Source organism: Coenobita brevimanus, chromosome 112 (genome assembly GCF_032717465.1).
Source record: "Coenobita brevimanus isolate Jiangsu-jjx chromosome 112, ASM3271746v2, whole genome shotgun sequence".
Taxonomy (NCBI): domain Eukaryota; kingdom Metazoa; phylum Arthropoda; class Malacostraca; order Decapoda; family Coenobitidae; genus Coenobita; species Coenobita brevimanus.
The window spans coordinates 229,680-257,500 of NC_137065.1; the positions used below are offsets into that span (position 1 = coordinate 229,680).

Genomic DNA, 27,821 nt, shown 5'->3' on the forward strand with positions numbered 1-27,821 from the left:
TACGGTACGTGTTTTCTCCAGGCGGATTTGATTCAGCTCTGGAGCGAGACACCTTCGTGTGGTGGCAGTGCTATAGTCGGAAGTCTCTGCTGCCTGGTTATACAAACGTCCCTCAGCTCCCTCCCTGTCACCCTAAATGAGGATGGTGGATCGCAAAAGGTCAACTTGAGCCTGCAGTCCACCGGGTTCAGTTCCGGGTAAGCCTGGGGCTACAACAACATACAAAATTCCATCGTGACGGCAAAAATAATGAGAAACAGACCTCAGAGTAAAGGGGTTATGGGGTGACATACTGGATTACACTTAGCAGAAACCACAGCTACAGTTCAAGTATACTGAGGTGTTGTGGATCTAAAAGCTATCTCATGTGGAAAGGCTGGAGGATGACAGGTGCATGGGAAGGATGGGAGGTGTGAACCTAGAGGGTACAGCTGCAAGAGGCAGACGGAAAAAGACCCGAGGCAAGGTCATACAGTGTGACCTCAGTGATATGAGACTGAACAGAGAGGCTGCCAGAGATTGAACAGCGTGGAGAATTGCCATTAGGTGACCAAGACCTACGAATGGAAGCATGTTAACCCTTTACAAATGAACGAATAAACGATCTCACCATTTCCTAATACTACTTAATATTACTCTATGACACTTGCATCTCAAATAATGCCAGGAATACTGACGACCACCTAGGGAGTACTGATGACCAATTGAGAAGGAAGGAGTTAATTTGCGATGGAAATGACGCAGAAGAAACGCACTGAGGGACCCGTGTGTGTGTGTGTGTGTGTGTGTGTGTGTGTGTGTGTGTGTGTGTGTGTGTGTGTGTGTGTGTGTGTGTGTGTGTGTGTGTGTGTGTGTGTGTGTGTGTGTGTGTGTGTGTGTGTGTGTGTGTGAGTGAGTGTGTGCTTTGTTTCAATGCACAGAAGAAAGCAGGAAAGGCTAAACACACACACACACACACACACACACACACACACACACACACACACACACACATACACACGCTGAGAAAGATAATAATATCATTCATCAGACCAACCCTGGAGTATGCATCAGTAGTCTGGAATCCTCACCTCAAAAAACACACAGATAACATTGAAAAAGTTCAGAGGGCCGCTACAAGATGGGTACCAAACTTAGGGGATCTAAGCTATGAAGCGAGACTAGGAACACTGAATGTGCCAACACTACAGGAGAGAAGGAAAAGAGGAAACATGATTATGCTATATAAATGCATATCAGGGAAGGAGAAAATAGACATAATTATATAACCTATGGAGAAGCATCAGAAAGAGAACTCTGCAAAAAAAAAATGCATAAAAAGAGAGGCGATAAAGACGTAAGGGAATTTAGTTTCCCAAACAGGACAACTGATCAGTGGAATGCACTACCGAATGAAATAGTGTGTGCCAAAACAATTCACAAATTTAAGATGTATGATGAAAAGGGTTTAAGACTCGGGACAGTTAGAGCTTGACTCATTCCTTTAAAGATACAATTAGGTAAGAACAATTGGGCAGGTAAGAACACACACACACAATTGTTCTTTCCTCGAAAAAATGAAAAACAGAAACCCAAGTTAAGCAACCATTCCAGTCTGGACACATTTCCCTTAAAAGACTGGAGGTCAGAGACAGAGGGAAATACAGATTGAGGATGACAGTTTGAGTTTATCTGTTGCATACATGAATGACTGAGTATTTTTTTTTTTTAAGGAAGGAAAAAAGAATCAAACGCTAAAATATTGGCTAATTTTTTACTTAGGGGGATAGACGGAAAAGGGGTGAGAGTTTGCTGCCAGACAAGAACTATGCACCTGTTGTAACTGTACTGGAGGAAGAATGCAAGTCAACAGTTCAGAAGTGGCAACAGAAAAGAGATAAGGGAGAGAGATAATGACAAAGAGACAAAGTAAAGAGATATAACACGAGTACGTACAGAGAGTGAGGCTGAAGGAAAATTAGTAATCAGTGGTGAGACGGTGATGAGATGAATAACCTTTGACTCCACCCTGTTTAGAAGTGTGCAATGCCTACTTTACACTCTAATTTCATCCTTTACTGGCTACTACGTCTATTTCTCCAACACAAATAGATATAAACAATCCTTACCTAAGAAAATGTACGTTAATTCGGCTGAGCGAAAGGCAGGGAGTACCATCACTGCTTTGGAAAGTTAGATGGATGACAACTCAAAAATACATTCCTGGTTCTAGACCTGAAAAGTGTAAATAAACTTAAAAATAAAAAAACTGGTAGTAAAATAATAATAATAATAATAATAATAATAATAATAATAACAGTAGTAGTAGTAGTGTAGTACTAGTAGTAGAAGCAGTAGCAGTAGTAGTAGCAGTAGTAGTGGTAGTAGTATAAAAACTATGAAAAAATAGAATAATAATAATCCATCCATCCATCCGATTGCAATAATAATAATAATAATAATAATAATTTTTATTATTATTATTATTATTATTATAATAACAGAGTTCACTAGGGCTTGAAAAAGTTTGCATCTTTACTAAGAACTGTGACATAATCCATATGCTTCTCCATCGAGTGATTTCTTGCGTGTCGTGGGGACAGCTCAGGCAGCAGTATCAATGTCTATCCTGCATCATTTACTCATTTTCTACTCCTACTGCCATATCCATGCCCATACCTGCAGACTGAGCGTTCCCCCAGCACGAGAAATATATACAGAAAACACTTCGAAATGTTTGAATTGCAGTTGTGGCTTCTCCTAAATATAGATAATTTGACACAAGTTTAAGTCGCAATTTTCAGGGCCTTAAGGAGCTTCGTAGCACCTGTTCCTTGCTGATTTATTCCTTGTTTATTTATATGGTTAGGGAGCTCCACTACAGGTTATACAAATGGCCTTTAACTCCCTCCCTATCTGCAAAAAGGCGGATACTGGACTGCAAGAGAATGACAACTTCAGCCTGCAGTCCACAGGGTTCACGTCATGATGAGTCCAGGGAGTCAATATTACCTCTGCATCAATAAAATGTTAACTAATGAGGTGTAATTTGCAGAATTAATCGCTAGGGAGAAAGTGTTAATAAGCCTCCAACGCCACTTAAAAATACAACCCTCACGACCAGCGCTGAACACAACTACCATAAGTCATTGGTCATTTGCAAGCCAAATTTATCAGTACCTGTTCCTTGGCGATTATATCACATTATTACAACTTAACCCCTTTAATAATAATAACAACAACAACAACAATAATAATAATAATAATAATAATAATAACCCGTCTGGCTGTGGGCTTTAATATGTAACAGGTTGAATAAATCGAAAAGGAACTACTGCTACGAACCTCCTACACTAACAATGTTATGGCCAGCTCTAGTATATTCTATAGGCATCATATATAACACTGTACACAGCTATATCGCAATGATGTATTATTATTCTATATTTGCTTATTATAAGATTAAGTATATGGTGTGTGTGTGTGTGTGGATGGATACGTGTCTATGGTTATATATTTTGATGTGTGTGTGTGTGTGTGTGTGTGTGTGTGTGTGTGTGTGTGTGTGTGTGTGTGTGTGTGGATGGATACGTGTCTATAGTTATATATTTTGGTGTGTGTGTGTGTGTGTGTGTGTGTGTGTGTGTGTGTGTGTGTGGATGGATACGTGTCTATAGTTATGTATTTTGGTGTGTGTGTGTGTGTGTGTGTGTGTGTGTGTGTGTGTGTGTGTGTGTGTGTGTGTGTGTGTGTGTATACCCAGCCATATATGTCCTATGTACAGTACATGTATATAAAATGATTCACATTCAAGTGTGTTTATATAATGTAGTGTGTAGATATGTGTATGTGTATATTTAGGTATATACGCATGAGTGTATGCATGTGTATGTACTGTAACATCTTTCCTTATCATATACACGCACACACACACACCTAATATTACCCTTATACATGCACACATTGTCTACACACATGAACAACACACAGACCTACTTTACAAGCCGCGGTTAATGTTAGTGGTGGGTAGATTAAGAGAAGTGGAAGGCGAGTTACAGGCGATTTGTAATGATTATCCGAAGTTAGAAGTGATATCACGAGTTAGAGGTATGAGGGTCACGTTAGTGGTAAGTGTGGGATCCTTCTCGTGAGTTAGCGATACTAGTTGGTATTCTAGCCAAGTCACAGATACTAGTGTCTATTTTGCTTGAAGTCAGAGGTACGTCAGGACTATATTAAAAGAGTTGGCGTGCTAGTCGCTCTCTGGTTAGTGTTAGAGGTACATTAGGGATCACTCTCTTGAGGTCAGAGGTGCTAGTGAGGACTTTAGCAATTTTAGAGGTACCAGCGTTTAAGTGTAGTCAGAGGCGAGTTGAACTATATTCATCAAGTCAAAGGTGCTACTTATTCTCTAGCTAGTGGCCGAGGTACACTAGGGATTGTTCTATTAGAGGTGCTAGTGGCTATGTTGGCTTTAGAGAGGTAAGCTAGGACTATAGTAATCATGTTAGAGATGCAAGTTACTATCTGACAGAAGTTAGATGTCCAAGTTACTATTCTTATTGCTGTGGGAGGTACTAGTAGTTAAATCAGCTAAGTCAGGGATGCCAGTGGCTCTGTTGGTTGAACTTAGAAGAAAGTTAGGACTAACTACATCAAGTTATTGGTGGTGGTAACTATTTGCTCGAAGTTTGAGGCGCCAGTTACTACCGGTATGAAGGTGGGGATACTATACTCTTTTTGCCTTAACTTCACCCAGATTCCTGTCCTCTCTCGACTTAGTTCACGTAGTTCAGTGGCAGAAAGGCAATATTATGGTTCCACATTCATTTCATAGCACTTCTTCGTGACTAGAACCAAATTCTAGTGTTAATCCCCTGGTCTAACTCAGCATTCAAAATGAAGATATTTAAATTTTTGGCCAAGCAACAGTAAAAGGAGCATGTATATATAACAACCATTATAATATTGTTAGAGGTATATGATAAAATGCGTCACGAAAAATACAATAAAGTGGTTTGGCCATGTGGAGAGGAGAAGGAGTGAGAGGCTAACTAGGAGAGTGTGTGAGTGAGGTAGAGGGGAAGGAGAGTGAGACCGAGGATGAGATGGACGGATGGAGCAGAGAGGTCTATGACAGAGAGGTGTGTAAGTTGGGGGGAGGGCATAGACAAAGCAGAGGACAGGGCGACATGGAGGCGATTTGTTTGTAGCCACCCCTTACGGGATTAAGGCGTCTGTCTATATACAGATAGATAAAGGTTGGAGTTCCGTTTCCTGTGTTTGAGGAAGTAGACACACTATGATGATTGCTGGAGTTACAATGCTCCTTTTATTCTAACTTGATCTCAAACTGCCACCTCTCAATCTTCAATGATGAGTTGTACACACACACACACACACACACACACACACACACACACACACACACACACACACACACACATTGAATCAACACTAGAATATGGTGGCAGGCACAAAGAAGCGCTAGAAAGCATGTTAAGCCATAACAACGCCCTTTTCTCTCCATCGTCAATGCAGAGTTGTTGTGACATGAACAGTAGAATGTGGTGCTGGTCACGAAGAAGTGCTATGGAATGGATGCTAAGCCATACCAATGTTTTATTCTGTCACTGTGATTCCAAACATAAACTGCAAAACAACGAATTCAGAGATAAGTTACAGGCTAGTCACGAAGAAGTGCTATGGAAAGGAGAAAGAGCTGTGGTATACCACTGCTTAACGTGAAATTGTCTGCAAAATGGATGAAAATCTGGGCCAACTTAAGGTAAAAGGATCCATAGTAATTATCTGTTAAAATCAGAGGTTAAATCTGGAGTCAGTAGACACCACTCAGTAAAGAGGTGTACCACTCAGTAAAGAGGTATACCACTCAGTAATGATGTATGTCATTCAGTAAAGAGGTATACCATTCAGTAAATAGGTGTACCACTCAGTAAAGAGGTATACCATTCAGTAAAGAGGTATACCATTCAGTAAGAGGTATAGGCTACCATTCCATAAAGAGGTATACCATTAGTCAGAATACATTAATAGTGTCATCATTCATAAGAGAGAATATCGTCGTTTTGCATCTTATTTTGGAGTTAATATCATGTTACAACTTAGCATTAAAGAGAGAGAGAGAGAGAGAGAGAGAGAGACCAGGATGGGATGAAAAGAGCATTGTATCACAGTCTAGTGTTAATCTATAGTTACAACTCGGCATTCAAGGAGGAGAGATGGCAATTTTACTGTAGGCCAAGTTAAGGTCAAAAAATATACAGTAGCACAGGAGTACCAAACTCAGAAGTCAGTAAAAGATAAATATGTTAATCTATTCTTCCGCTGGGCCACGTTAAGGTAATGGAATACAGATGTTAACAAACTTATTCAGGAGAGTCAGTAAGCGGATGCCACTGCTGAATATTCTGCTTGGGCGCTGTGATGGCTTGATTCCAGTGAGTTAAACCTCGACCTCTTGCAAACATGTGTGACCCCAAGACCACTCGACCTACTGCTCGACCTGAAAGAAAGCACCATACACTGCATTACAACATAACATGACAGTGCGCTAATATGATTCAGTACAGGACCCCATATACAGAATACACAATATGTAATCGTTACACACCCACAAATAGATCGACAGACAGATAGATATGGACAGATAGATACTGACTGACAGACAGAGTTAAACAAATAGATATAACGCTTCAATTCCGTTCAGTCAGTGTTATCAGCATCTACCCTGCGTTATTCATTTCCTATTTCCAAAGTCACACCCACGTCCACACTTGCCGAATGCGCCGTCCCCGCATCACAGTTGATACTGCCGTGTGCTCTGCTATTTGAGCGCCATTTGCGGCCCCCTGTTCTCTCTCTCTCTCTCCCATCTTCAGCAATAGCATTAGGCGCAAGGAGCAAATGAACATCTGAGTTGAGCACGTCAAGTGGAGGGGAAGCTTTGATGTTGAAACATTCTCCCTCTTTTTTTTTTAAACAGAACAGAGGAAGGAAAAACAAATGAATAAAAAAAATGATCCATACACCAGATTACTGGCGTCCTCCATTCATAAAATTTCTGTAACAGTTGGACTTGAACAGCTGTAGGTTGAAGTTTGGGGGGAAACAACTCCGGGGAAGCGTGTTCCAGTTCATTACCTCATTCACTCTTTCTTTCACTCTCTAATTTTCCCACTTACCCTTAGCCGTAGCATTTGGCGCAAGGAACAGGTGGGCATCTAAGTGGAGTGCATCAAGTGGAGGGGACGCTCTGAAGTGGAACGATTCACTATAATGTGGCTCTTCTGTCGCCGCCACCACCACTGTCTTCTTGCTCTTCATTGTACGACGCTGTCCAATTAAGTTTACCCTCACCCATGAAACTACCTCGTCCTCCTGGACCTGCGGGTGTGAGTAGGATGTAAGTAGGCCTGTACGTAGGTAGGAAGAGGGGAACAGAAACGGGCAAAAAGTTAGAAGGTAGGTAGGTAAGTAGGTAGATATATAGAGGTGGTTTACCTTTACCCATGACACTACTTCGCCTTCTTAGACCTGTTGGTGTAAGTAGGAGGTAAGTAGGTAGGATGGTATGTAGGTAGGTAAGCAATACTGTAGGTGGGTAGGCAGAGGGAGAGGACACAAGTAGAAGATAGGCTGGTACATGGGTACAAAGAGACAGAACCAAGCATAGAAGGAAGGTAGGTAGGTAGGTAAATAAGTAGGTGGGTCAATGGGTAACAGATGGATGGTTGGCAGGCAGGCTAGTAGGTTGGTAGAAAGGCAGGTGAGCAGGTAGATAGGTAGAGAAAGAAGCAAGACGGCAGAATGAGAGACAGAATGACGTGTACATGAGACAAGCATGCACAACAGCATGACGAATGGACACAAACTACAGTATACTCTTTACGGAGAAAAGGAAAATGTTTAGGAGATTCACACACTCACTCACTTAGAGGCCTTCTTACATACTCGCTCTCTCACTCCTCACTTCCTTACTCACTCACTCTCTCATTTACCCTGAGCCCCCTTGCTTGGAAGACGGTAAGTGTGAGACGATGAAGGGTGTCGTTGTAAGTGAGGGAGAGGAGCAGTTCACCCAGATCACTCCTGCCTTCACCGTCATCTTCCTGTCGGGGGATATGTCGGGTTAGTAGTGCATCTGCCTATTTTCCTGACTACCTACATACCTATTTATCTATCTATCTACCGTATCTGCCTATCTACTTTTATTTATATTATCTCATATCTATCTACCGACCTACCTATTATTCTAATTACATATTCTTTTTGTCTGTGTTTACTTATCTATCCATCCGTTAATTCCTATCTATTCATCCACCTCTCTCTCTCTCTCTATCTATCTATCTCTCTCTCTCTCTCTCTCTCGCCTGGCTCGCCCTCCATCCTCCTCCAGTCCGTCAGGGACGTGCAGGACCGTCTCAGGGGTCCAAGGAGTGCCGCCATATACGCCACCTGCTCGCTCCCTGACGATACTGACATCCTCTTTACTGACGATGAACTGGACGAGGACCTTCATGGCAGGAGAGACACAGCCCCTGAAGCTGACAGCCATACTTACTCCCTCCTCGCACGATCAGGACAGAGGGGGAAATCCTTAATACGGGACTTATATAACCATTCATGGGTGGAAGGACACCTCCCTTCGTCATGGAAGACTGCCATTATACATCCCATCCCCATGCAATGCGATCCCACTGCGATGAGACCTATCTCTCTTCTCAGCTGCATCACAAAGACAGCTGAATGCCTCATACTATCTCGCCTTGCCTGGAAATTAGGCCCGCAACATTCGCGGCTCTTCGCCTACCTCCCTGGCAGAAGTGTCCCGCAGTGCCTCGTCTCTTTTCTTGGTGAGCTGAGATGTGGTCGAGACCTGGCAGTCTTCCTTGACCTAGAGAAGGACTTTGAGCTAGCCAACCCTGACACTGTACTGGCGGCGCTCATAGACAAGGGAGTTCGTGGCAGCCTTCTCTCCTGGTTACGTAACTTCTTCGTTGGCCACTCCGCCAGTGTCCGCTTTTGGGGGCGGCTCTCCCCTTCTTACCCCCACGTCAATGGTATGCCTCAAGGAAGTGTGCTCAGTCCACTCATGTTCAACGTCCTAGATGAACGACTGGTGTCAATTGACTCTGGCAGGGGCATCACCCTGCTCTGCTATGCTGACGATCTTGCACTCGTCTTCTCTCGTAAGAATTGCTACAACCGTGCTTCGACTGCTCTAACCCGCCTCCATGACAGACGCTGTGAACTGGGTCTCAAGATCAATCTCCAGAAAACAAAATGCATGCCCTTTGGCCTACGGCCCCCTGAGTTTCCAATCTCTCTCTTGCAGGGCACCAGCTCGACATCGTTTGTAGTCATCAGTACTTAGGAGTGTGGTTTGACAGTCGCCTGACCTTTTCCAAACACGTGCAGTACCTATGAGAAAGGGCCGCCCCCAGGATTTCAGCGCTTAAAGCCCTTTCCCCTCGCAATCTTGGCACTTCTCCTCGTGTCCTCAGGACCTTCTACACACACACACCATATGGTCACTTGTTGACTACAGTGCCATATGTCTTGTAGGGCTATCAGAGAAGCAAGCACGTTCCCTCTAAGTCCTGCAAAACTCTGCACTGTATGTTGTGCTAGGAGCTCCCCCGCGGATGCGTATCGAAAATCTCAGGATGGAGAGTGGCTTCCCATCACTCAAACACCAAGTGAGGAGTCGTTCAACAGCAGTCGCCGCCCAGCTCTGCAAATGCAGGCCACAGCTTCCAGTGACTGCACTGCTCGAATGCACCTTTGCCAGGCCTCATCACGATCATTCGTGAGAGGACTGGTCACGCTCTGTGGCCTCCACTGCTCAGTCTCGACATGACAGACGCTCTATAGGAAGGCCCTGACCTCTCTCACCCAGACTGTTCATCCCCTGCACCATGGCTGCCCCCTGTGATTCAGAGTCTTGCCCCTTCTGGCGCCTCCCTGAGAGCATCCCTGCCCTCCCTTCTACAGCATGATGAGCTCAGAAGAATCGCAACCCTCCAAGTCCCTGGGGCAGTCGAGTATTATACTGATGACTCAGACACTGCTGACAGGTCAGCAGGCGCTGTAGTCTATTGTGAAGGCCGTGTCGATACCTGGAGGCTCCCCACAGGGGCCTCTGTGTACGAGACAGAGCTCGTTGTCATCCTCGGTGCTCTCAGAGACACCTCTGAACACCACCACAGGCACATCATTATACACACAGACTCGCTATCGTCTCCGCATGGTTCCTGTTCACAACGCTTCACAGACAATGTTGGTTTGCTGACCTCTATTTCTGCAGTGGCTGATGCCATGACACGCACCAAAACCGACATCTTTCTCCACTGGCTACCAGGCCATGTGGGAATACAAGGCAACGAGTTGGCCGACGCTGCAGCACGTGGTGCAACTGCCCTCCCGTTGGTCACCTTCCTCCTTAATCCCACACTCGCTCAAATCAAGCGTAGATTTCACACCTCCACCGTCAGACTCATGCTTGATAATCACGAAAATCAGGTTGCTGCCGGCTCACGATCGGCCACCTGGTACGCCCGAGCTATGCACTACGAGCCCCTCGCTCTACCTCCGAACACCCCCAACTCGCTCGTCATTCACCTGCAACGCCTACGAATGGGATACCCTTGTTATTCCCAAATCGTTGGCCAAGCCCCAGACCCATGCCCCCATTGTCATCAACGTGACGAGTGGCTTTTACTACATTATCTCCCCGATTTACCTTCCACTGCTACACTTCGCATCATGCTACAAGACAGCCTTGTCAGGCATGTGTCTTGTCTCGCTACTGTCGCCGAGATCGTTGCTCTCTCCCCCATCTCAGCTCTGCTTTCCATTGTCTCCTCCTAACCTCCACCTCGCTAGACGTCTCCTACCCCCCTGATTTCTGAGAATCTCCTCCCCTGATGGGCTTCACTTGCCCGCGTCCACTGTTAAGACAGATGGACAAATCTTCACAACAACAACAACTCTCTCTCTCTCTCCCTCTTAAAGTATTATAATGATCAGATAAACTGAGAACTATTCCTTATTATTTAAATCATCAGTTCCTCCCCTCCCCGCCCCCCTCTCACTCACCTTCACCAGATCCCTGACCAACACAGGGGCAGCGGCATCAGGCGGATCGGCCGTGGCAGAATCAAGCAGCACCTGGGCCAAAGGACAATATATATGGCCCAGCGCCCCTTGCTTCTTGTTACGCCCTCCATCAAACACACTCAGACGCAGAGTACGCTCGCCCACATAACGAAGTGGAATCTGAAAATAAGTGGTCTTATAGTCCTTTCCCTTAAACCTGGACTAAAATTACCACCTGTCCTTGCCGAATTTTCGCCACACACACACACACACACACACACACACACACACACACACACACACACACACACACACACACACACACACACACACACACACAGATTATTACAAAAGGCAGGAATGCATATGCATAACGATGCGCATTCTTCAAGCGTACCAACTCTCTCTCTCTCTCAACAAGGAGAATCAGGGAAGGGAAAACTAAGGAAGTGAGAGAAGAAGAGAAATACCAAAGGATCAGCCAAAAATACCTCCAGTGTCAGCTCTCTCTCTCTCTCTCTCTCTCTCTCTCTCTCTCACACACACACACACACACACACACACACACACACACACACAGCCGTTCTTTTACCCACATATATTCCGAATCAAGGTGACCCAGGGATGGTTTTAAGGGGGTCAAATTCAGATCAGAGTCATTCGAGGTCGCCGGTAGTGTTCGCCTTTATGGCCCGGGCAACGCCGGGTACCCCTGCAGCCCAATTTTTGGCGTGGAGACTCACATGACCTCCGGTTCGAACACAGGCTATGTGAGGTTGAACTCCAAGGTCATTTGAGGTCACGGGTAATAGCAAACAAGTGCGCACAGATAGTGTGTGTTAGTCTGCGAAGCCTGAAATAGAAGGTTCCTGGACCTCTTATAATTCCTCTTCAAAAGCCTAAGAGGCACATGGTCTTTCTGGGGTAGAAAGAATGACTGAACTAGAACAAATAGGATTAGTGTGTGCCTCTTTGGCCCCTGCTATTTTATATACAATATATATATATGAAGTGGAGGGAGAGGGAGGGGGAGGCCGAGGATCAGGTGGAGGGATGGAGTCGAGAGGTTTATGAGGGAGGGGGGAGTGAGGTGGGGGGGAGGGCAGTCAAATGGTGGGTGACAGAGCGACTTGGAGGCGTTTTGTCTGCGGCCACCCTTTGCGGGATTAGGGCGTCGGGCTATAGACAGATAGATTATTATTATTATTATTATTATTATTATTATTATTATTATTATTATTATTATTATTATTATTATTATTATTATTACTATTACTGTTGTTGTTGCTGTTGCCACAGGTTCATCTGGAAGTTCAGGCCGAAGTTGTCCTCTTGCATTCCAGTTTCCTCTTTCGGGGGAATGGGAGGTAGTCTACATACAATACATTTATATAACCAGGCAGCTACCCCTCCCGGTTATGTCGGTGCCCCCACGTAAAGACGTCTCTGTTCAGCATCAAAAATGCACTGTTTTTATCCCCTTTCCTTCTAAACACATCTCCAAAGTTGTAAAAATATATAATCCAATCACCTTAACTTGGTCCGGATTTTGACAGGAATTTTACGTCTAGTTAACGCGAACAAGAGTATAGTTCGACAGACAGATTAATAGATAAACAGACAGATAGACAAATAGACAGATAGAGAGACAGACAGACAGATGTTGTCAATCAGTGACGGAGTAAGACGCTAAGATACTAGTCAGAATCTAATGATTTAAGAGGGAATACATAAGGCCTTAACCTTACGAGAATATGAGTACATAAGGAGTGCACATAACAGGAGTACTACTGGGCCCAATCGAGGTTTAGTCCTGGAAAATAATGTTAAGTCTACGTAGAGCTAACCAATGTGCATGAGAAAAGTAAAAAGAAGGAAGGCTCTCCCCCACCCACCACACCATCCGGAAAAAAAGTCAGGAAAAATGTAAAAAACCCACATCTGTACATCTGCGACCAGGCGCCGTTATTCCGTAAGGGGTGGCCACAAACAAATCGCCTCCATGTCGTCCTGTCCTCTGCCATTTCGCTGCCCTTCCTCCATCTTACACCCCCTCTCTCATATACAAGTACCTCTCTACTCCATTCCTCCATCTCAACCTTGGTCTCCCTCTCCCTCTCCTCCCCTCCACCTCACTCACATACACTCTCCTAGCTAGTCTTTTGCTCTCCAACCTCTCCACTCGGTCATACGACCTCAGAGTATATCTCCTAATGCCTTCTTTCACATCCACAGCCACACCACAAGCCTCCGTCACTTCCGCATTTGCCCCAAGCTTGTTAGTAGTAAGCTCATAACTTACGTGGAAACCAAAATGCTCATCAAAGACTGGATTGCAGGTCTTCTTCTTCTGCTTGGTCTGTAGGTACCTTCTTTCGTCTGGTAGTACGCTTAGTCTGTGGCCATGAAATGCAGTCAGATTAAGTCAGATCAGTTTGGTTTAGGCGAGGCTAGGGTAAGATTGGGTAAGGTGAAAAGAGTAGAATGTGTTTACTGTTAACATTAGGCACAGAGAGACATATTCAGGGATTAAACTTGTGGTGATCAGTGTTGACTCTGTGTGTGTGTGTGTGTGTGTGTGTGTGTGTGTGTGTGTGTGTGTGTGTGTGTGTGTGTGTGTGTGTGTGTGTGTGTGTGTGTGTGTGTGTGTGTGTGTGTGTATCTATTATTTCATTCAATCATCTATCAGTCCACTTATGTATCTAGTGATTGATCCATCCATTCATCGATCTACGTAACTATTCCTGCATCTATCTATCCATCTATCTACCAGCCATTGTACAGTTCAACCAATTACCCATCAACCTAAGTATCAATCAGCAATTCCATACAGATATCAATCCACCAACCTACAATCGAAATCAACCATCCACTCATTTGTGTCTACCAACCAACCCATCAATCAGTCAATCTATTTACCTACCTATCTATCTACCTGCCTATTAACTCACCTCACGTAGGGATCACAAGCATTGGTGGAGCCTGGCGTTCTCGAAGCCAAATTCCTGACCCTCAACACGCCCACCTGCAGCTTCTCCCCATCACTTGAATAATGAAGAGTGAAGAACAGCCGCCCCAAGTGGCCAGGGGGGTACGTGCCGGGATCGTCTAAGTGGTCTGGGATCCGGTACAACTCTGGGTTAAGTGTACCGAGGCTGTAACCTGTAATTTTGTAATGTTTAGTTATTGTTTTATTACGAGAGAGTGTGGTTGGTTGTATGGAGAGAGAGAGAGAGAGAGAGAGAGAGAGAGAGAGAGAGAGAGAGAGAGAGAGATTTTGTGTGTGTGTGTGTGTGTAATTCACCGGGTCGGTCAGGATCACATGATGGTCGTGATCGTCAGCTTTTACCCTCCCGGAAGGGAGCTGAGAGCTCATATAGTCCGATCTAAGAGCAAGGCTGTGACCTTCACACACACACACACACACCCGTCCCCTTGCTCAAGGAGGACAGTAACCACCCACTTCGTCAGTGAAACTTCTCGCGACCTGAGCGAGGCGCGAACTCCCGTCCACCAGTTGGCAAAGCGAGAACGTGTGTGTGTGTGTGTGTGTGTGTGTGTGTGTGTGTGTGTGTGTGTGTGTGTGTGTGTGTGTGTGTGTGTGTGTGTGTGTGTGTGTGTGTGTGTGTGTGTGTGTGTGAGAAAAAAAAAAAACAGGCAGACGGAGACGGAAAGGATAAAATTGGTTAGTCTCTCTCTCTCTCTGCCTTCCCCATACTGCTAATATTCCATGCAGAGTAAATGCAAATTTATTCAATACTCTTTTCCTTTTATTTCATTTCATGCATAAAGGTCTCTCTCTCTCTCTCTCTCTCTCTCTCTCTCTCTCTCTCTCTCTCTCTCTGTAAACCAATCTGGTTATTGAGACCCAGATTTAATTTACATATTCTCTTTTGTTTTTCTTTAATTCGCTCGCTTTTTCGTAAATTTTCTTTAACTGTGATTGGATACTTGTACAGGGTGTTCCAAAACTTTCTCTAATATTAACTGGATGGAATTTTTTACACTTCTGTCCTTTGGCTTACCCCCCCCCGTCTCTCTTTCTCTCTCATAGATATCTACCTATACCTGTATATCCAAATATTTATTTATCTATAAATAAATATATCAATCAGTCTATATCTATGTCAGTCAGTAATACAAATCAGTCTATCTCTCTATCTATCTATCTGTCTATCTATCCACATCTTTATCTCCTCTTTTTCCCTCATTCTATCTATCTATCTATAGCCCGACGCCCTCATCCCGCAAAGGGTGGCCGCAGACAAAACGCCTCCAAGTCACTCTACTACCATTTTTAATCCGCCTCATCAACCAACCTATTTCTCTATCTATCTACCTATTTATCTATCTATCTCATGCACCTTGCAGTGATCTCCTTCGCACATCAGTGAGTGAAGTCCTCCTCACTTCGCTACTACTGGTGCTTCCTGCTTCGACTGAGGTGAGGGAGGCGAGGGAGGATGATGAAGCCGACCCGGAGTCTTGTGTGCCTGTGGGTAGAGATATAAATAGTTATGTTAAGAGATAAACTGAGAGATACTGGATCATGCAAGGATGGATATAAATTGACACATGCATTATCTAATAAACTGATAGATAGACAGATAGATACATCATATATATAGACTGGTAGATAAACAGATATAGTTATAAACAGACAGATACTTAAACAAGATACTCGTCATTATTAGGCCTATCACCATGATGCAAACCATCATCAGCAGCAGCATTTGGTACGACCGTCACTGATTCACCTTGGGCTGTGGCACTGGAGGTAGCGAGGTGGTGGTGGTCGTCATGTGGCGGGGGGGAGTCGTCCAGGTTGAGTGGGGGGTCGTCCGCCAATGAGCCAAGGGGGGCCAGGGAGGGGGGCAGTGTGAAGCGAATTTCTCGAGTCCTGGAGAGAAAAATAGGGAGGTGAGAGAGAGAGAGAGAGAGAGAGAGAGAGAGAGAGAGAATCAGAATTTTATTTCCAATATTACAATGGTTATTCATTCCATACAGGGCATATAATAAGTTAAATCTACATGTATGTATTTATAAACATACATAAATATACACACTGTAACGAACGTGTTGACACAGCGGGAAGGATTATTAGTAGAAATGTTACTGTTTAAACTGGGTGTTTAAAGAAAATTTTTCAGCTGTTTTCTAAAGGAATATATTGTATGAGTACTGGAAACACTGGAGGGGAGACTGTTCCAGAATTTAGGTCCAGCCACTTTAACTGACTGCTCCGATGCTGGTGTTTGTGTTGGGGACGTACATATGTTGTTGTTGTCTTGTATTGGTAGTACTGATTTCATGTACTTTAGGGAGCTTGAATTGCCAGTTCGTAGCTGTTTTGTTTATTATATTGTAATCTGCTATTCCTAATGCATACTTATATCTTTGATGAAGTTTTAGCCATCCTAGTTCTTTTAAACAGAGTGTAACATGATCGTATTTAGCGATACCGCCTACTGCTACTTTAGCGGCGAAGTTTTGAAGTTTTTGTACCCGTTCTAGTTGTGCGAAGATTGTCGCACCCCATATCATTAAGCCATAATTGATAATACTTAATACTAGTGACTGTACTACAGTTATTCTTGTGGCCTTATTAAAATTATCCTTTATGCGATTAATGTACATTAGAGTATTAAAAACCTTTTTACTCATTTCGTCAATATGTGTGCTGAATGTCATAGTATTATCGAAGTACACACCTAAATTTTTAAAGGAACTGCTGGGAAAGATTTGGGTGCCATAAATCTGCATGTGAGTGTCTCGTGGGATCTGTGACAACAGTCCACTCGTAGCTATAAACATACATTGGGTTTTATTGGTGTTTAACATTACACCATTAGTGTGAAAGTATTCTTTAGCACGAGATAAGGTGGACTCACATCTATGAACTAATTCACTTATATCGTCAATGCTGCCAATGTGGATAAACTGAGTGGCGTCTGCGTACCGTATTATCTGACAGTTATTAATTGTGAGAGGTCATTAACATAGGTAAGAAATAGAATAGGGCCGAGCACAGATCCCTGAGGTACTCCATACGAGATATCATGTTTGTCTGAGACAAAATTGCCAATTCAGACAGATTGAGTTCTCTTACTTAAGTAGCTTTTAAACCAGAAGGAATCTACATTTACTTTTAGACATTTGTTAATTAATACACTGTGACAAACACTATCAAACGCCTTGGAAAGATCACAGAGCGCAATCAGAGATACTTTTCTATTGTCTAGGTTTTCATATGCTTACAAAGGAGTGTTAAAAGAGCAGTTTCAGTTGAGAGATTATGTCTAAAGCCATGCTGAAAATTACTGAGGAGATGATTCCCTTCCAAGTGATCTATAAGTTGCAATGCTACAATCTTTTCCAGTAGTTTGGAAAGTATAGGTAACAAAGATGTTGGACGATAGTTGGAACCTTCATCCACATTGCCTGATTTAAAAATGGGGACCACTATGGAGTGTTGCCATGCTGTAGGGAAAACTCCGGTTACGACTGAGGTGTTTATTATGCAACTGAGGTATGGGATTAGCACAGGGAAAGAATCTCTCAAGAAGCGTAGCTGAATACCGTCTGAGCCACAGGAGTTAGTATTTTTTTTGATGTTCTATCATTAGAATAATGGTATTAATATTTACGGGTTCAGGTCGAACTATATGATTCGCATTGATAGCGCTGTGTGATTCATTATTACTGAGTTGTGGTGTGCTGTTATCATTTCCTAAATATTGTTGAGACTTCTCAAAGGTGTTCTTTCCCACATTTGCAAGAGAGAGAGAGAGATGAAAAGTACTCTAGTCGATTTATTTTCACCTAACAAAGATCTGGAACCCCTTTCAGCTGAGTTGATGGCCAGCTGTAATTAGACCGAATGATAACTCTGACTAGTAACCAAGGAGACCCCCTAACTAATAGCTATGGATCATCGAATTTCACACAAGCACAACTAAGTATCTGTGACAGTGACCCGGCCCCGTCAGGTGAAAAAAGGGGAGGAAGGAGGGCAGAGGAGACGAAGAGGGGATGGAGAAGAGATGAAGAAGGGTGGAGAAGAGATGAAGAAGAATGGAGAAGAGATGAGGAAGAATGGAGAAGAGATGAAGAAGGGTGGAGATGAGATGAAGAGGGATGGAGAAGAGACAAGGAGGGGAAAGAGAAGGGGTGGAGAGGGAATGGAGTGGGGGATGGGGAGGAGGATGGAAAAGGATAAAGAGCGAGTGGAAAGGGATAAAAGAGATGTAATGAGACGGAAGCAAAGGAGGAGAGGTAGAGAGAGGGAAGGAGAGAGGGAGGAGAGGTTTGAGAGGGCTTGGCATGGATTAAGGCGGGTGTGTAATGCCAAGGAGAGGCTTGGCAATACTGTGTGTGTGTGTGTGTGTGTGTGTGTGTGTGTGTGTGTGTGTGTGTGTGTGTGTGTGTGTGTGTGTGTGTGTGTGAGAGAGAGAGAGAGAGAGTGGCTTTTGATGGCTGAGATGAGAGAGAGAGAGAGAGAGAGATACCATTAACTGATAAGAGGAGGAAGAGAGATGAGGGAGGGATGAGGTTAAAGCGAATGAACTGATAAGCGTGAGGAAGATGGATAAAAAGAAAATAAGGTTAGGAGAAGCTGTTAAACCTAATTCAAGTATTAATGATAAGAAAAAGCCGCCAGATTTCATAATTATCCATTTTTTCAGGGCAATGAGTGGTATGTGACGCTGGCTGTAAAAGAGCTGATGGGGCTACAAGGGGGCTATTATAGGGCTGACACGGGTACAAAATCATCTAATAACTGTAAACAGAAAACTACAATACAGCTATTTTAGGGTACTTAAGGCTACAAGGGCGATTTTACAGCTGAGGGGGCTACAAGAGAGCTATGTAAAGATTGATAGGCCTACAAAAGAGCTAAATAATTGACACAAAGACTAAAGAATTAAAACACACACTCGAAAACTCACTGGAACTGCAAGACTACAAAACTATTCCCCCCCCCCGTCACACTGATGGGGCTACAGCAAGACTACTAGGGCTGCAAGAAACTAGACGGCTACAAGAGGGCTACTCAACGGCTTACAAGGCTACAAAACACTACAATGATTACAAACTCTAAAACCTGGATATGACAAAGCTGTGAGATACATTTTTAATTCCTGAGAGGGCTAAAAAAGACTATAAAGACTAAAAAGGAGAATTAGAGAGCTGAAGGGGCTAAAAGAGAGCAGATTTAGGGCGACAAGTGGCCTTATTACAGACATTACAGCGACAAAAAAAGGGTAAATTGGCTACAAAATCACTTCAGAAACTCACTGGAAGCTACAAGGCTGGGGTCCCGCTCCCGGCCATAACAATATCTGCTGTCTCTCCTCGGCTGCCTTCCTCCTCCTCGCCCAACGCCTGCCCGCCCACACCAGGCCCACCAGCGCTATCACGCCCACCACGCCCAGCCCACACGCCAGCCACGCCCACCCTGCACCCGCCCACACACCATTGCCGCCCATGTCTGTAATGAAAGAGAGAAAGGGTAATTAGTTGGAGTTACTGAGGTACATTACAGGGCTATTTGGGTGCCGTATATACTGTACTTGTATATGTAAACTGTATTCTTGGCCTATATATTCCGTCTGAACAACTGAGAGAGAGAGAGAGAGAGAGAGAGAGAGAGAGAGAGAGGGGGGGAAGGGACAGGAGACGAAGGAGGAACGAGGCAATATAACAAGGAAAGGCAGGCACTTAGGGGAGAGAGAGAGAGAGAGAGAGAGAGAGAGAGAGAGAGAGAGACATAGGATGAGGTAAACTGAGACAGGGTGAGGCAGGGTGAAGTCGAATGAGGCAGAGTGAGGCAGGGCGATGTAGGATGAGGCAGTGTGAAGCAGGATGGGGCACGGTGAGGTAGGGTGAGGCAAGATGAGGCAGGGTGAGGTTGGGTAATGCAGGGTAAGGAAGGGTGAGGTAAAGTGAGACAAGATGAGGTAGTGAGGCAGGGTGAGGCAGAGTGAGGCAGGGTGAGGCAGAATGAGGCAAAGTGAGACAGGGCGAGGAAAAATGAGACAGGTTGAGGCAGAGTGAGACAGGGTGAAACAGAGTGAGACAGGGTGAGGTATGGTGAGACTGGATCGAACGTAGGCAGGGTGACTGAGTGGTCAGACAGGGACGCAGAGAAAGAAATTATGGAAGGAAGGAAGGAAGGAAGGAAGGAAGGAAGGAGGGAAGGAAGGAAGGATGGATGGATGGAAGGAAGGAAGGAAGGAAGGATGGAAGGAAGGAAGGATGGATGGATGGATGGATGGATGGATGGATGGAAGGATGGATGGATGGATGGATGGATGGATGGAAGGATGGATGGAAGGAAGGAAGGATGGATGGATGGATGGATGGATGGATGGATGGATGGACGGATGGATGGCTCTTTCTTCTCCCCATTCCTGCATTAATCTATTCATCAATTCTTCTTTCCCACTCTCCTCCTTCCTTCCATTCCCTCCAACCTTCCTTTCTTCTTACTCTCCCTTTCTCCCTCCTTTCATCTCTCTAATACTTCCTGCCTGTCTGTCTGCCTATCTACCTGCCTACCTAACCACCCACCCACCGACCCACCTACCTACCCATCTACCTACATACATATATACCCACCTGCCTACCTCCCTACCTACTCACCTACCTGCCTACCTGCCTACCTACCTCCTTCCCTGCCTCCTCGTGCTGAGAGGGTTAAAGTCAGACTTGGGCATCACTTGAGATAAATTGCAAAATTGAGGGACCTCTTGACCTATGCACTTCTTCCTTACTTTTCCTCTTTCTTCCTCCTTCCCTTCCCATATACCTCCTTCTCTTCCTCCTCCTTCCCTCCTAATCCCTCCTCCATCCCTTCCTTTATCCACCTACACTTCCATCATCCTTTCTTCCATCTCATTCTTTCCTTTCCTTCTCTTCCTTTTCGTTACCTCTCCTCTCCTTTTCTTCCCCTTCGTTCCTTCTCTCCTCCCTCCTCATCTTCCCTTTCCTTCTCTCCTCTCTTCCCTCCTCATCTTCCCTTTCCTTCTCTCCTCTCTTCCCTCCTCATCTTCCCTTTCCTTCTCTCCTCTCTTCCCTCCTCATCTTCCCTTTCCTTCTCTCCTCTCATCCCTCCTCATCTTCCCTTTCCTTCTCTCCTCTCTTCCCTCCTCATCTTCCCTTTCCTTCTCTCCTCTCTTCCCTCCTCATCTTCCCTTTCCTTCTCTTCCCTTCCTCCTCTAACCTCCCCTCCTCATTTCTTCCACCACTTTCTTCTTTCTTCTCTCCTTCACTTCCTTTTTTACATTTTTCCACTTTCCTTCTTCTCTCCCTTCTCCTTCGCTCCGTTTTCCCTCTTCCTTCTTTTTCCTCTCCACTTTATTCCTCCTCCTGCTCCTCTCCTCCTCCTCCTGCTTACAATACCTCTCTCGTGGTATTTTTCACCTCCTCTCTCATGCGAAAAAAAAAAAAAAAGAGGAGAAAGAAAGGGAAAGGGAAAGAAAAACGAAAGAAAATTAAAGAGTAAGTAAAAAAAGCCTGAAGTAAACAAAGAGAAAGAAAATGGTGGAAGGAAAGAGAGGAAAGCAAGAAAACAAGATAATAATGAATGATAGTAAGTAAGAAAATCAGGGAAACTGGTAGAGACTGGAAATAGAGAAGAAAGAACTGGTCCAAAAAAAAATTAATATAATAGTATTTACTCTCTGACCTGCATTTCATATTACACCTCCCTCTCTCTCCCCCCACCTTTACCCAATATTATTTCCGATATCACAACTTATCTCCACCTCCCCTCCCCTCCCCTCCCCTCCCCTCTCAACTCCATTTCTCTCCTCTCCCTCCCGCACCCTCTCCCCTTTCCCATTTTCTCCTCCATCACCTCCTCCCTCCCTCCCTCTTCTCCCTCTCCCACCCTTCTTCTTCGCCTTCACTTCCTCTCCCTCAGTATCCCGCCTCCCGATCTCTTTCCTCCTTCCCTCTTTCTCTCTCTCTCTCTCTCTCTCTCACACACACACACACACACACACACACACACACACACACACACACACACACACACACACACACACTCAGCACTTTCCAAAGTCATACTCTCCTCGAAACAAGAAGAGGGGCAAAAAGTTAGGAAACTTTTGAAAAGCACTTGCACTTTATAGAGGTATTAGCAATCTCACTCTCTCTCTCTCACTCTCTCTCTCAAGGATGTGAGGTCAGGTCAGGTGTTGGGATATAAGGTCAAAAGGTCACCTCAAAGTGCCTGCATGACTGTATGCATGAGAGAGAGAGAGAGAGAGAGACACACACACACACATACACACACACACACACACACACACACCTCCTCATAACCAATATATCAGATAATAATCGCCATTTCCAACCCAACCAGGATCTCTCTCTCTCTCTCTCTCTCTCTCTCTCTCTCTCTCTCTCTCTCTCTCTCTCTCTCTAAATCCCACCCAGTATATCTAAGCGAAGCGGGAAGAGGCTGGATTCAATAGCAATGATAAATACTATAATTATTATTATTATTATTATTATTAAAATGACGATGATGATGATGATGATGATAATGAACTATATCAATGCCTTTCGAAGAGCAGGGAAGTGAGGAGGAGAGGCAGACCGAGATTGAGATTGATGGATAAAGTTGAAGAGCAAATGTTATAGAGAGAGAGAGAGAGAGAGAGAGAGGAGGGGGGGGGAACTGGAGGGAGAGAATGGAGGGTGTGAGTGTGACCGTTCACCTTTAATCGCTTCAGCGTACCTTTACATCCCCCTCCCCACTCCCTTCTCTTCCTCCTCCTCCTCCCTGTCTATCTTCTCTTTCTCCCTCGTTCCCTCCCACCTTTTCTCCCACCCTCTCTTCTCTCCCTTTCCTCCCTCCCTCTCCCCTCTCCCTTCCCTTTCCCTATCTCCTTTCTTTCTCTCCCCTTTCCTTCCTCCTCCCTCCCCCTCCTCCATTTTCTCCTTTTCTGCCTTCCCCCCCTCCCTCTCATCTTCCCCACTCTGTACTGCCCCTACCCCTTTTATTCACTCTCGCTCCTCCCCTTCCCTCCGCTCTACCTCCATTCCCCTTCGCCTCTTGTTCCTCCCCCATTCTCTTCCTCCTTCCCTCCCTTCATCTTCTTCTCTCTCACCTCCTCATTTACACTATTTTCTCCCCCTTTCTCTCTCTCTCTCTCTCTCTCTCTCTCTCTCTCTCTCTCTCTCTCTCTCTCTCTCTTCTTGACCTTCCCTACTCCCTCTCACCCCCTTTTCTCCCTCTTTCCTCTCCTCTTCCCTTCTTTTCCTTCCTCCTCCTCTCTCCCTTTGTCCTTAACCTCCTCTGCTGCCTCTCCCCTCCCCCTCTCTCATTTCCTCCTCTCCCTCTTCCTCCCTGTCTCTGACCTTCTCTGCTGCCTCTCACCTCCCCCTCTCTCATTTCCTCCTCTCCCCTCTTCCTCCCTGTCTCCTTGACCTTCTCTGCTGCCTCTCACCTCCCTCTCTCTCATTTCCTCCTCTTCCCTCTTCCTCCCTGTCTCTGACCTTCTCTGCTGCCTCTCACCTCCCCCTCTCTCATTTCCTCCTCTCCCCTCTTCCCTCCTGCCTCCTTGACCTTCTCTGCTGCCTCTCACCTCCCCCTCTCTCATTTCCTCCTCTCCCCTCTTCCCTCCTGTCTCTGACCTTCTCTGCTGCCTCTCACCTCTTCTCTTCCTCTCACTCTCCTCTCCTCTCATTTTCCTTTACAAATTCTTACCATAATTTCTCAACAACGCTGCTAAGTCATGTGTTCAAGTGCACTCTATTTTTTTTCCTTGGAGAGAACAATTTTGCGGGCTTCTGGCCTTTGGTTCCTTCATCTCTGTCTATCCATCTATTTACAGACAGACGCCTTAATCCTGTAGAGGGTGGCCACAAACAAATCGCCCTCATGTTCCCCAGTCCCCTCTCACTTCGCTGTCCTTCCCCTAACTTACACCCCTTTCTTTCATATACATCTATACTCTTCCTCTCCATATTATCCTCGGTCTCCCCTTCCCTCTCCCCCAACCCTCCACTCATTCACACACTCCCAGTTAGTCTCTCACACCCCATCATCCTCTTCTTGCATTAAAGAAGAAATTAATAGGCGACCTACGAGATATACTAACCTGCCATCACAACTATATCATATTTTATCCCTGTAATATTTGTATCACTGTTTAAACACTATGCTCATGTTTTTGCTGAGCTGTAAGAGAGAGAGAGAGAGAGAGAGAGAGAGAGAGAGATGACTATTTATATGATTTTATTTACCCCTGTATGGTAGAGGCAGGATTCCATGGGCCTGAACAGTGAGTAAATGAGTGTCTGGTTCATTTCACTGGTCATGTTGCTGATGGCTATTCCTATATCTTGTTTTCTACTTCCCTGTGTGTGTGTGTGTGTGTGTGTGTGTGTGTGTGTGTGTGTGTGTGTGTGTGTGTGTGTGTGTGTGTGTACGCTGAAAAGAAAGTCAGGCTGCTGCTGCTGATGATGATGATGATGATGATGAACAAAATCAACATTACAAGTATTAAACAAAGACGTAGGGAAAAAATACGTAAAAATGTAATGTCAGGCCAGGTCAAGTCAGGTCAGGTAAGGGAAAATATTAAAGAGAAATGTTGGAGTGAAACTGAGAGAAGTGAGGTGAAATGAGATGTCATGACGACGCCTTGTCAAGAGAGGTGAAAGAAGTACAAGGTGGGGTGGGATGGGGTGGGGTGGGGTGGGGTGGGATGAGGTGGGGTGAGGTGGGGTAGGATGGGACGGAATGGGGTGGGATGGGGTAATGTGAGGGTAACACTAACTACACATGACACTATTGGCTATACGTCACAAACGGCTACCCAGCGCCCCACTGTGTGTGTGTGTGTGTGTGTGTGTGTGTGAGAGAGAGAGAGAGAGGGGGGGGGAGGGTGAGAAAGGAGGGTGAAAATAGGTGAAGGTAAACGATGAACTGCTCCACAGGATAAAGAAAAAGGAAGGGTAGGAAGGAAGATGTCGAAAGTGAGGGGGGAGCAGGTAAAGGAAAAGAGGGGAAAGGTACAGGAAGAGAGGTAGGGAGGGAAGGAGGGAGGAGGCAGAGAAAAAAAGGGCAGAGGTAAAGGAAAGGAGGGAGGAAAGGAGGGAAGCGGAGAAAAGATAAATGAGGAAGAAAGAAGACATGGCAGGAAAGAGAGGAGGAGGGAGGTTGAGGGAACAGAGAATGGAGAGAAAGAGTACCGGGTAGGTAAATGATGAATATGGAGGAAGAGAATAAAGTATCAGGGAAAGAGAGAAAGGAAGAGAGAAGTGAGAGAAACAGGAGGTAGAAAAAGAGACGAGGGGAGGTAGGAGGAGGAGGAAGAGAGAGAATAGATAAAGGTAGAGAGAGAGAAACAGGAAGAAGGGAAGGTGGAATGATTAGAAGGAAAGGCAAAGGGGAAGGAAAGAAGAGGGAGAGGAGAAGGAGAGAAAGTGGGAGAGGGAAAGAGAGAGAAGATGAGATGGGAATGCAAATGATGAAGTGATACCATACGAGAGAGAGAGAGAGAGAGAGAGAGAGAGAGAGAGAGAGATTCGTTCTATGTATTGTAGGTCAATGACCCATTTATAATGTAGGCCTACACACTGCTCTCTCTCTCTCTCTCTCTCTCTCTCTCTCTCTCTCTCTCTCTCTCTCTCTCTCTCTCTCTCTCTCTCTCTCTCTCACTTAGGCCTAATAATTTTCCAGTCCGTTTCACACTAAGGTAAATTCAGGAGACTGAGCAAAGCTTCTTATTACTACAAAAATAATTTAGTCTTAGAAAATTATCAAGCATTTTGTGCTAGATTAGGCTGGCAAGAAACCCCAACCTTCCCTCGCCCTTTATCACTAACTGGCCACATACGATCAGAGCACCTTAGCCCACTAGACCACCAGGCGCTCATTATGCTGGTTATATGGTTACAACCCAACGTTATAAAAATGGTTTCTTGGGGTACATGAAAATATCTGGCTTGTCACTCAATGTAGAATAACCTAAAGGGAGCACTTCATCGTAAGAGTGGATGGTGTGGACAAGTCTTCACCTTCACGATAAGTATATTTTATTTGCGTTATCTTAAGACGATTTTTTTTGTCTTCAGGGTTTTGGAACCTGAGGGGACTGATAGAGCCGAAAGAAATCGTGTGGCAGAAGCATGAATAAATTATGGATAGACAGATACATATATACATATAATTGGATGGATAAGGACAAATAGACAGATAGAGATAGTTAGATACAGATAGATAGATAGATACAGACAGACAGACAAATTGAAAGATAGACAGATGATTAAAGCATACCGGTAGGTACTGTATTATAACATTTCAGATACAAAAGCAAAAAATACATTTAACTACATGAATCCGGGTGACATCCTTTATCTATTTATCTATTTATTTATGAATTAACTTATTTTATTTTATTTAACTTTCATTATTTGTATTGCTACCAATTTTATTCTTCTTAGGAACGGTACCTTGTAATAAAATGCTTAATTAAGGCTGTATTAACTTCTCAAGTTCAAATAAATAATTTCCAGGGTGGATGGGTTAAAGTAAATAAAAGCAACAACACTCACGCAACTGACGAAGGGCTGCAGGGGGCTGTGGCGGAAGGGGACTCAGGCGGGGGTCCACGGTGCCCACTCTCAGGTAGTCCGCGTCCTTGGGGGCTCCCTCGTCAAGTACACTCACCTCCGTATCTACATCATCACCACCACCAACGTCCTTTCCATCAACAATACCTTTCTGTCGCATGTCCATCTCGTCCTTGATTTTTCGCCTGAGGTCTCCATTTTGCGATTCTGTTTGCGCAGATTTCGGGTGGGCGTTCGGATTTTGCGCGGACTTCCTGTAATCGTTCGTGTTTACGGCGCCTTCTTCATTCGTGGATTTCCAATACACGTTTTTATTTCCATTCTCCTCTTCCACGGCCTTCAGATACGCGTCCAGTTCGTCTAATTCCCGATCGTCCATGTTTTTGAGAAGGGAATCCAGTTTTTCGGTGTGTCCGTTCTTGATCGTCTCTAAGTAGGTGTCTAAGCTGGCTATTTCTCGTTTCCTTCTCTTGAATCTGACTGTGTCTCTCTTGTCTATCTCTCCTTTGCAGGTATTTATCTCTCGTTTGTTTGCATCTCGCTTCTGTTTCTCACGCCTCTTTATCTCTCTCTTCTCTCTTTCCCGTTTGCCTCTTGTATCCTTCACTTCCGTCTTTCGTTTCCCCTCCTTTCTCTTTTTTATTTCTCGTGTGCCTGTCTCTTTCTTCTGTCTCTCTCGCTTCCTTGTATACTTCTTCTCTACCTCCCGTCTGCCTGTACCTTTCTTCTCTGTTTCCCGTTTCCCTGCATTTCTTTTCTTTGTCTCTCGTCTTCTTGCATCTCTCTTCTTTGTCACGAGTCTGACTGTATCTGCCTTCTGTGTTTTTGTTTTATCTGTGTCTGTAGTTCGTGATTTCTTTCCTATCCCTCTCTTCTGTATCTCTGCTTTCCCTGTCTCTCTCTGTATATCTTGTCTCTCTGTTTGTCTCCTCTCTGAACGTGCTTTGCCCTCTGTCTTTCTCTTTCTGCTTCTTCTCCTCTTCTCTGATTTAATCAACTCTTTCTTTTTGTTCCTATTCTTTGCATGTGGTCTGTATGTGTTCTTTCTGTCTCTCTCCTTTCCACGTGGTTTATCGGTCCGTCTCTTTTTCGTACCTCGTTTATCGGTGTCTCTCCTATCTCCCTTC

The 27,821-nt window shown here is 44.7% G+C and overlaps 1 protein-coding gene across 1 annotated transcript; it reads right to left on the reverse strand.

The window, feature by feature from the left end:
• Positions 1 to 6,368: 6,368 nt before the first annotated feature.
• Positions 6,369 to 27,073, reverse strand: LOC145418030 (uncharacterized). Its single transcript, XM_080286564.1, has 10 exons — positions 26,677 to 27,073; positions 19,399 to 19,591; positions 15,858 to 16,000; positions 15,465 to 15,593; positions 14,052 to 14,262; positions 13,403 to 13,496; positions 11,101 to 11,280; positions 8,001 to 8,111; positions 7,185 to 7,386; positions 6,369 to 6,505 (listed from the first exon to the last, which is right to left on the reverse strand). Exons 1-10 carry the CDS (start codon positions 27,071 to 27,073, stop codon positions 6,369 to 6,371), a joined length of 1,797 nt encoding a protein of 598 aa, XP_080142690.1.
• Positions 27,074 to 27,821: the final 748 nt, after the last annotated feature.

Coding starts and splice junctions, on each gene's coding strand:
- LOC145418030 (XM_080286564.1), bottom strand. CDS start 27,073: ATGGACGATCGGGAATTAGACGAACTGGACGCGTATCTGAAGGCCGTG. Junction 19,592..26,676: donor TGCAGCCCTTCGTCAGTTGC/GTGAGTGTTGTT, acceptor CTTTCATTACAG/ACATGGGCGGCAATGGTGTG. Junction 13,497..14,051: donor GCTTGTGATCCCTACGTGAG/GTGAGTTAATAG, acceptor TCATGGCCACAG/ACTAAGCGTACTACCAGACG.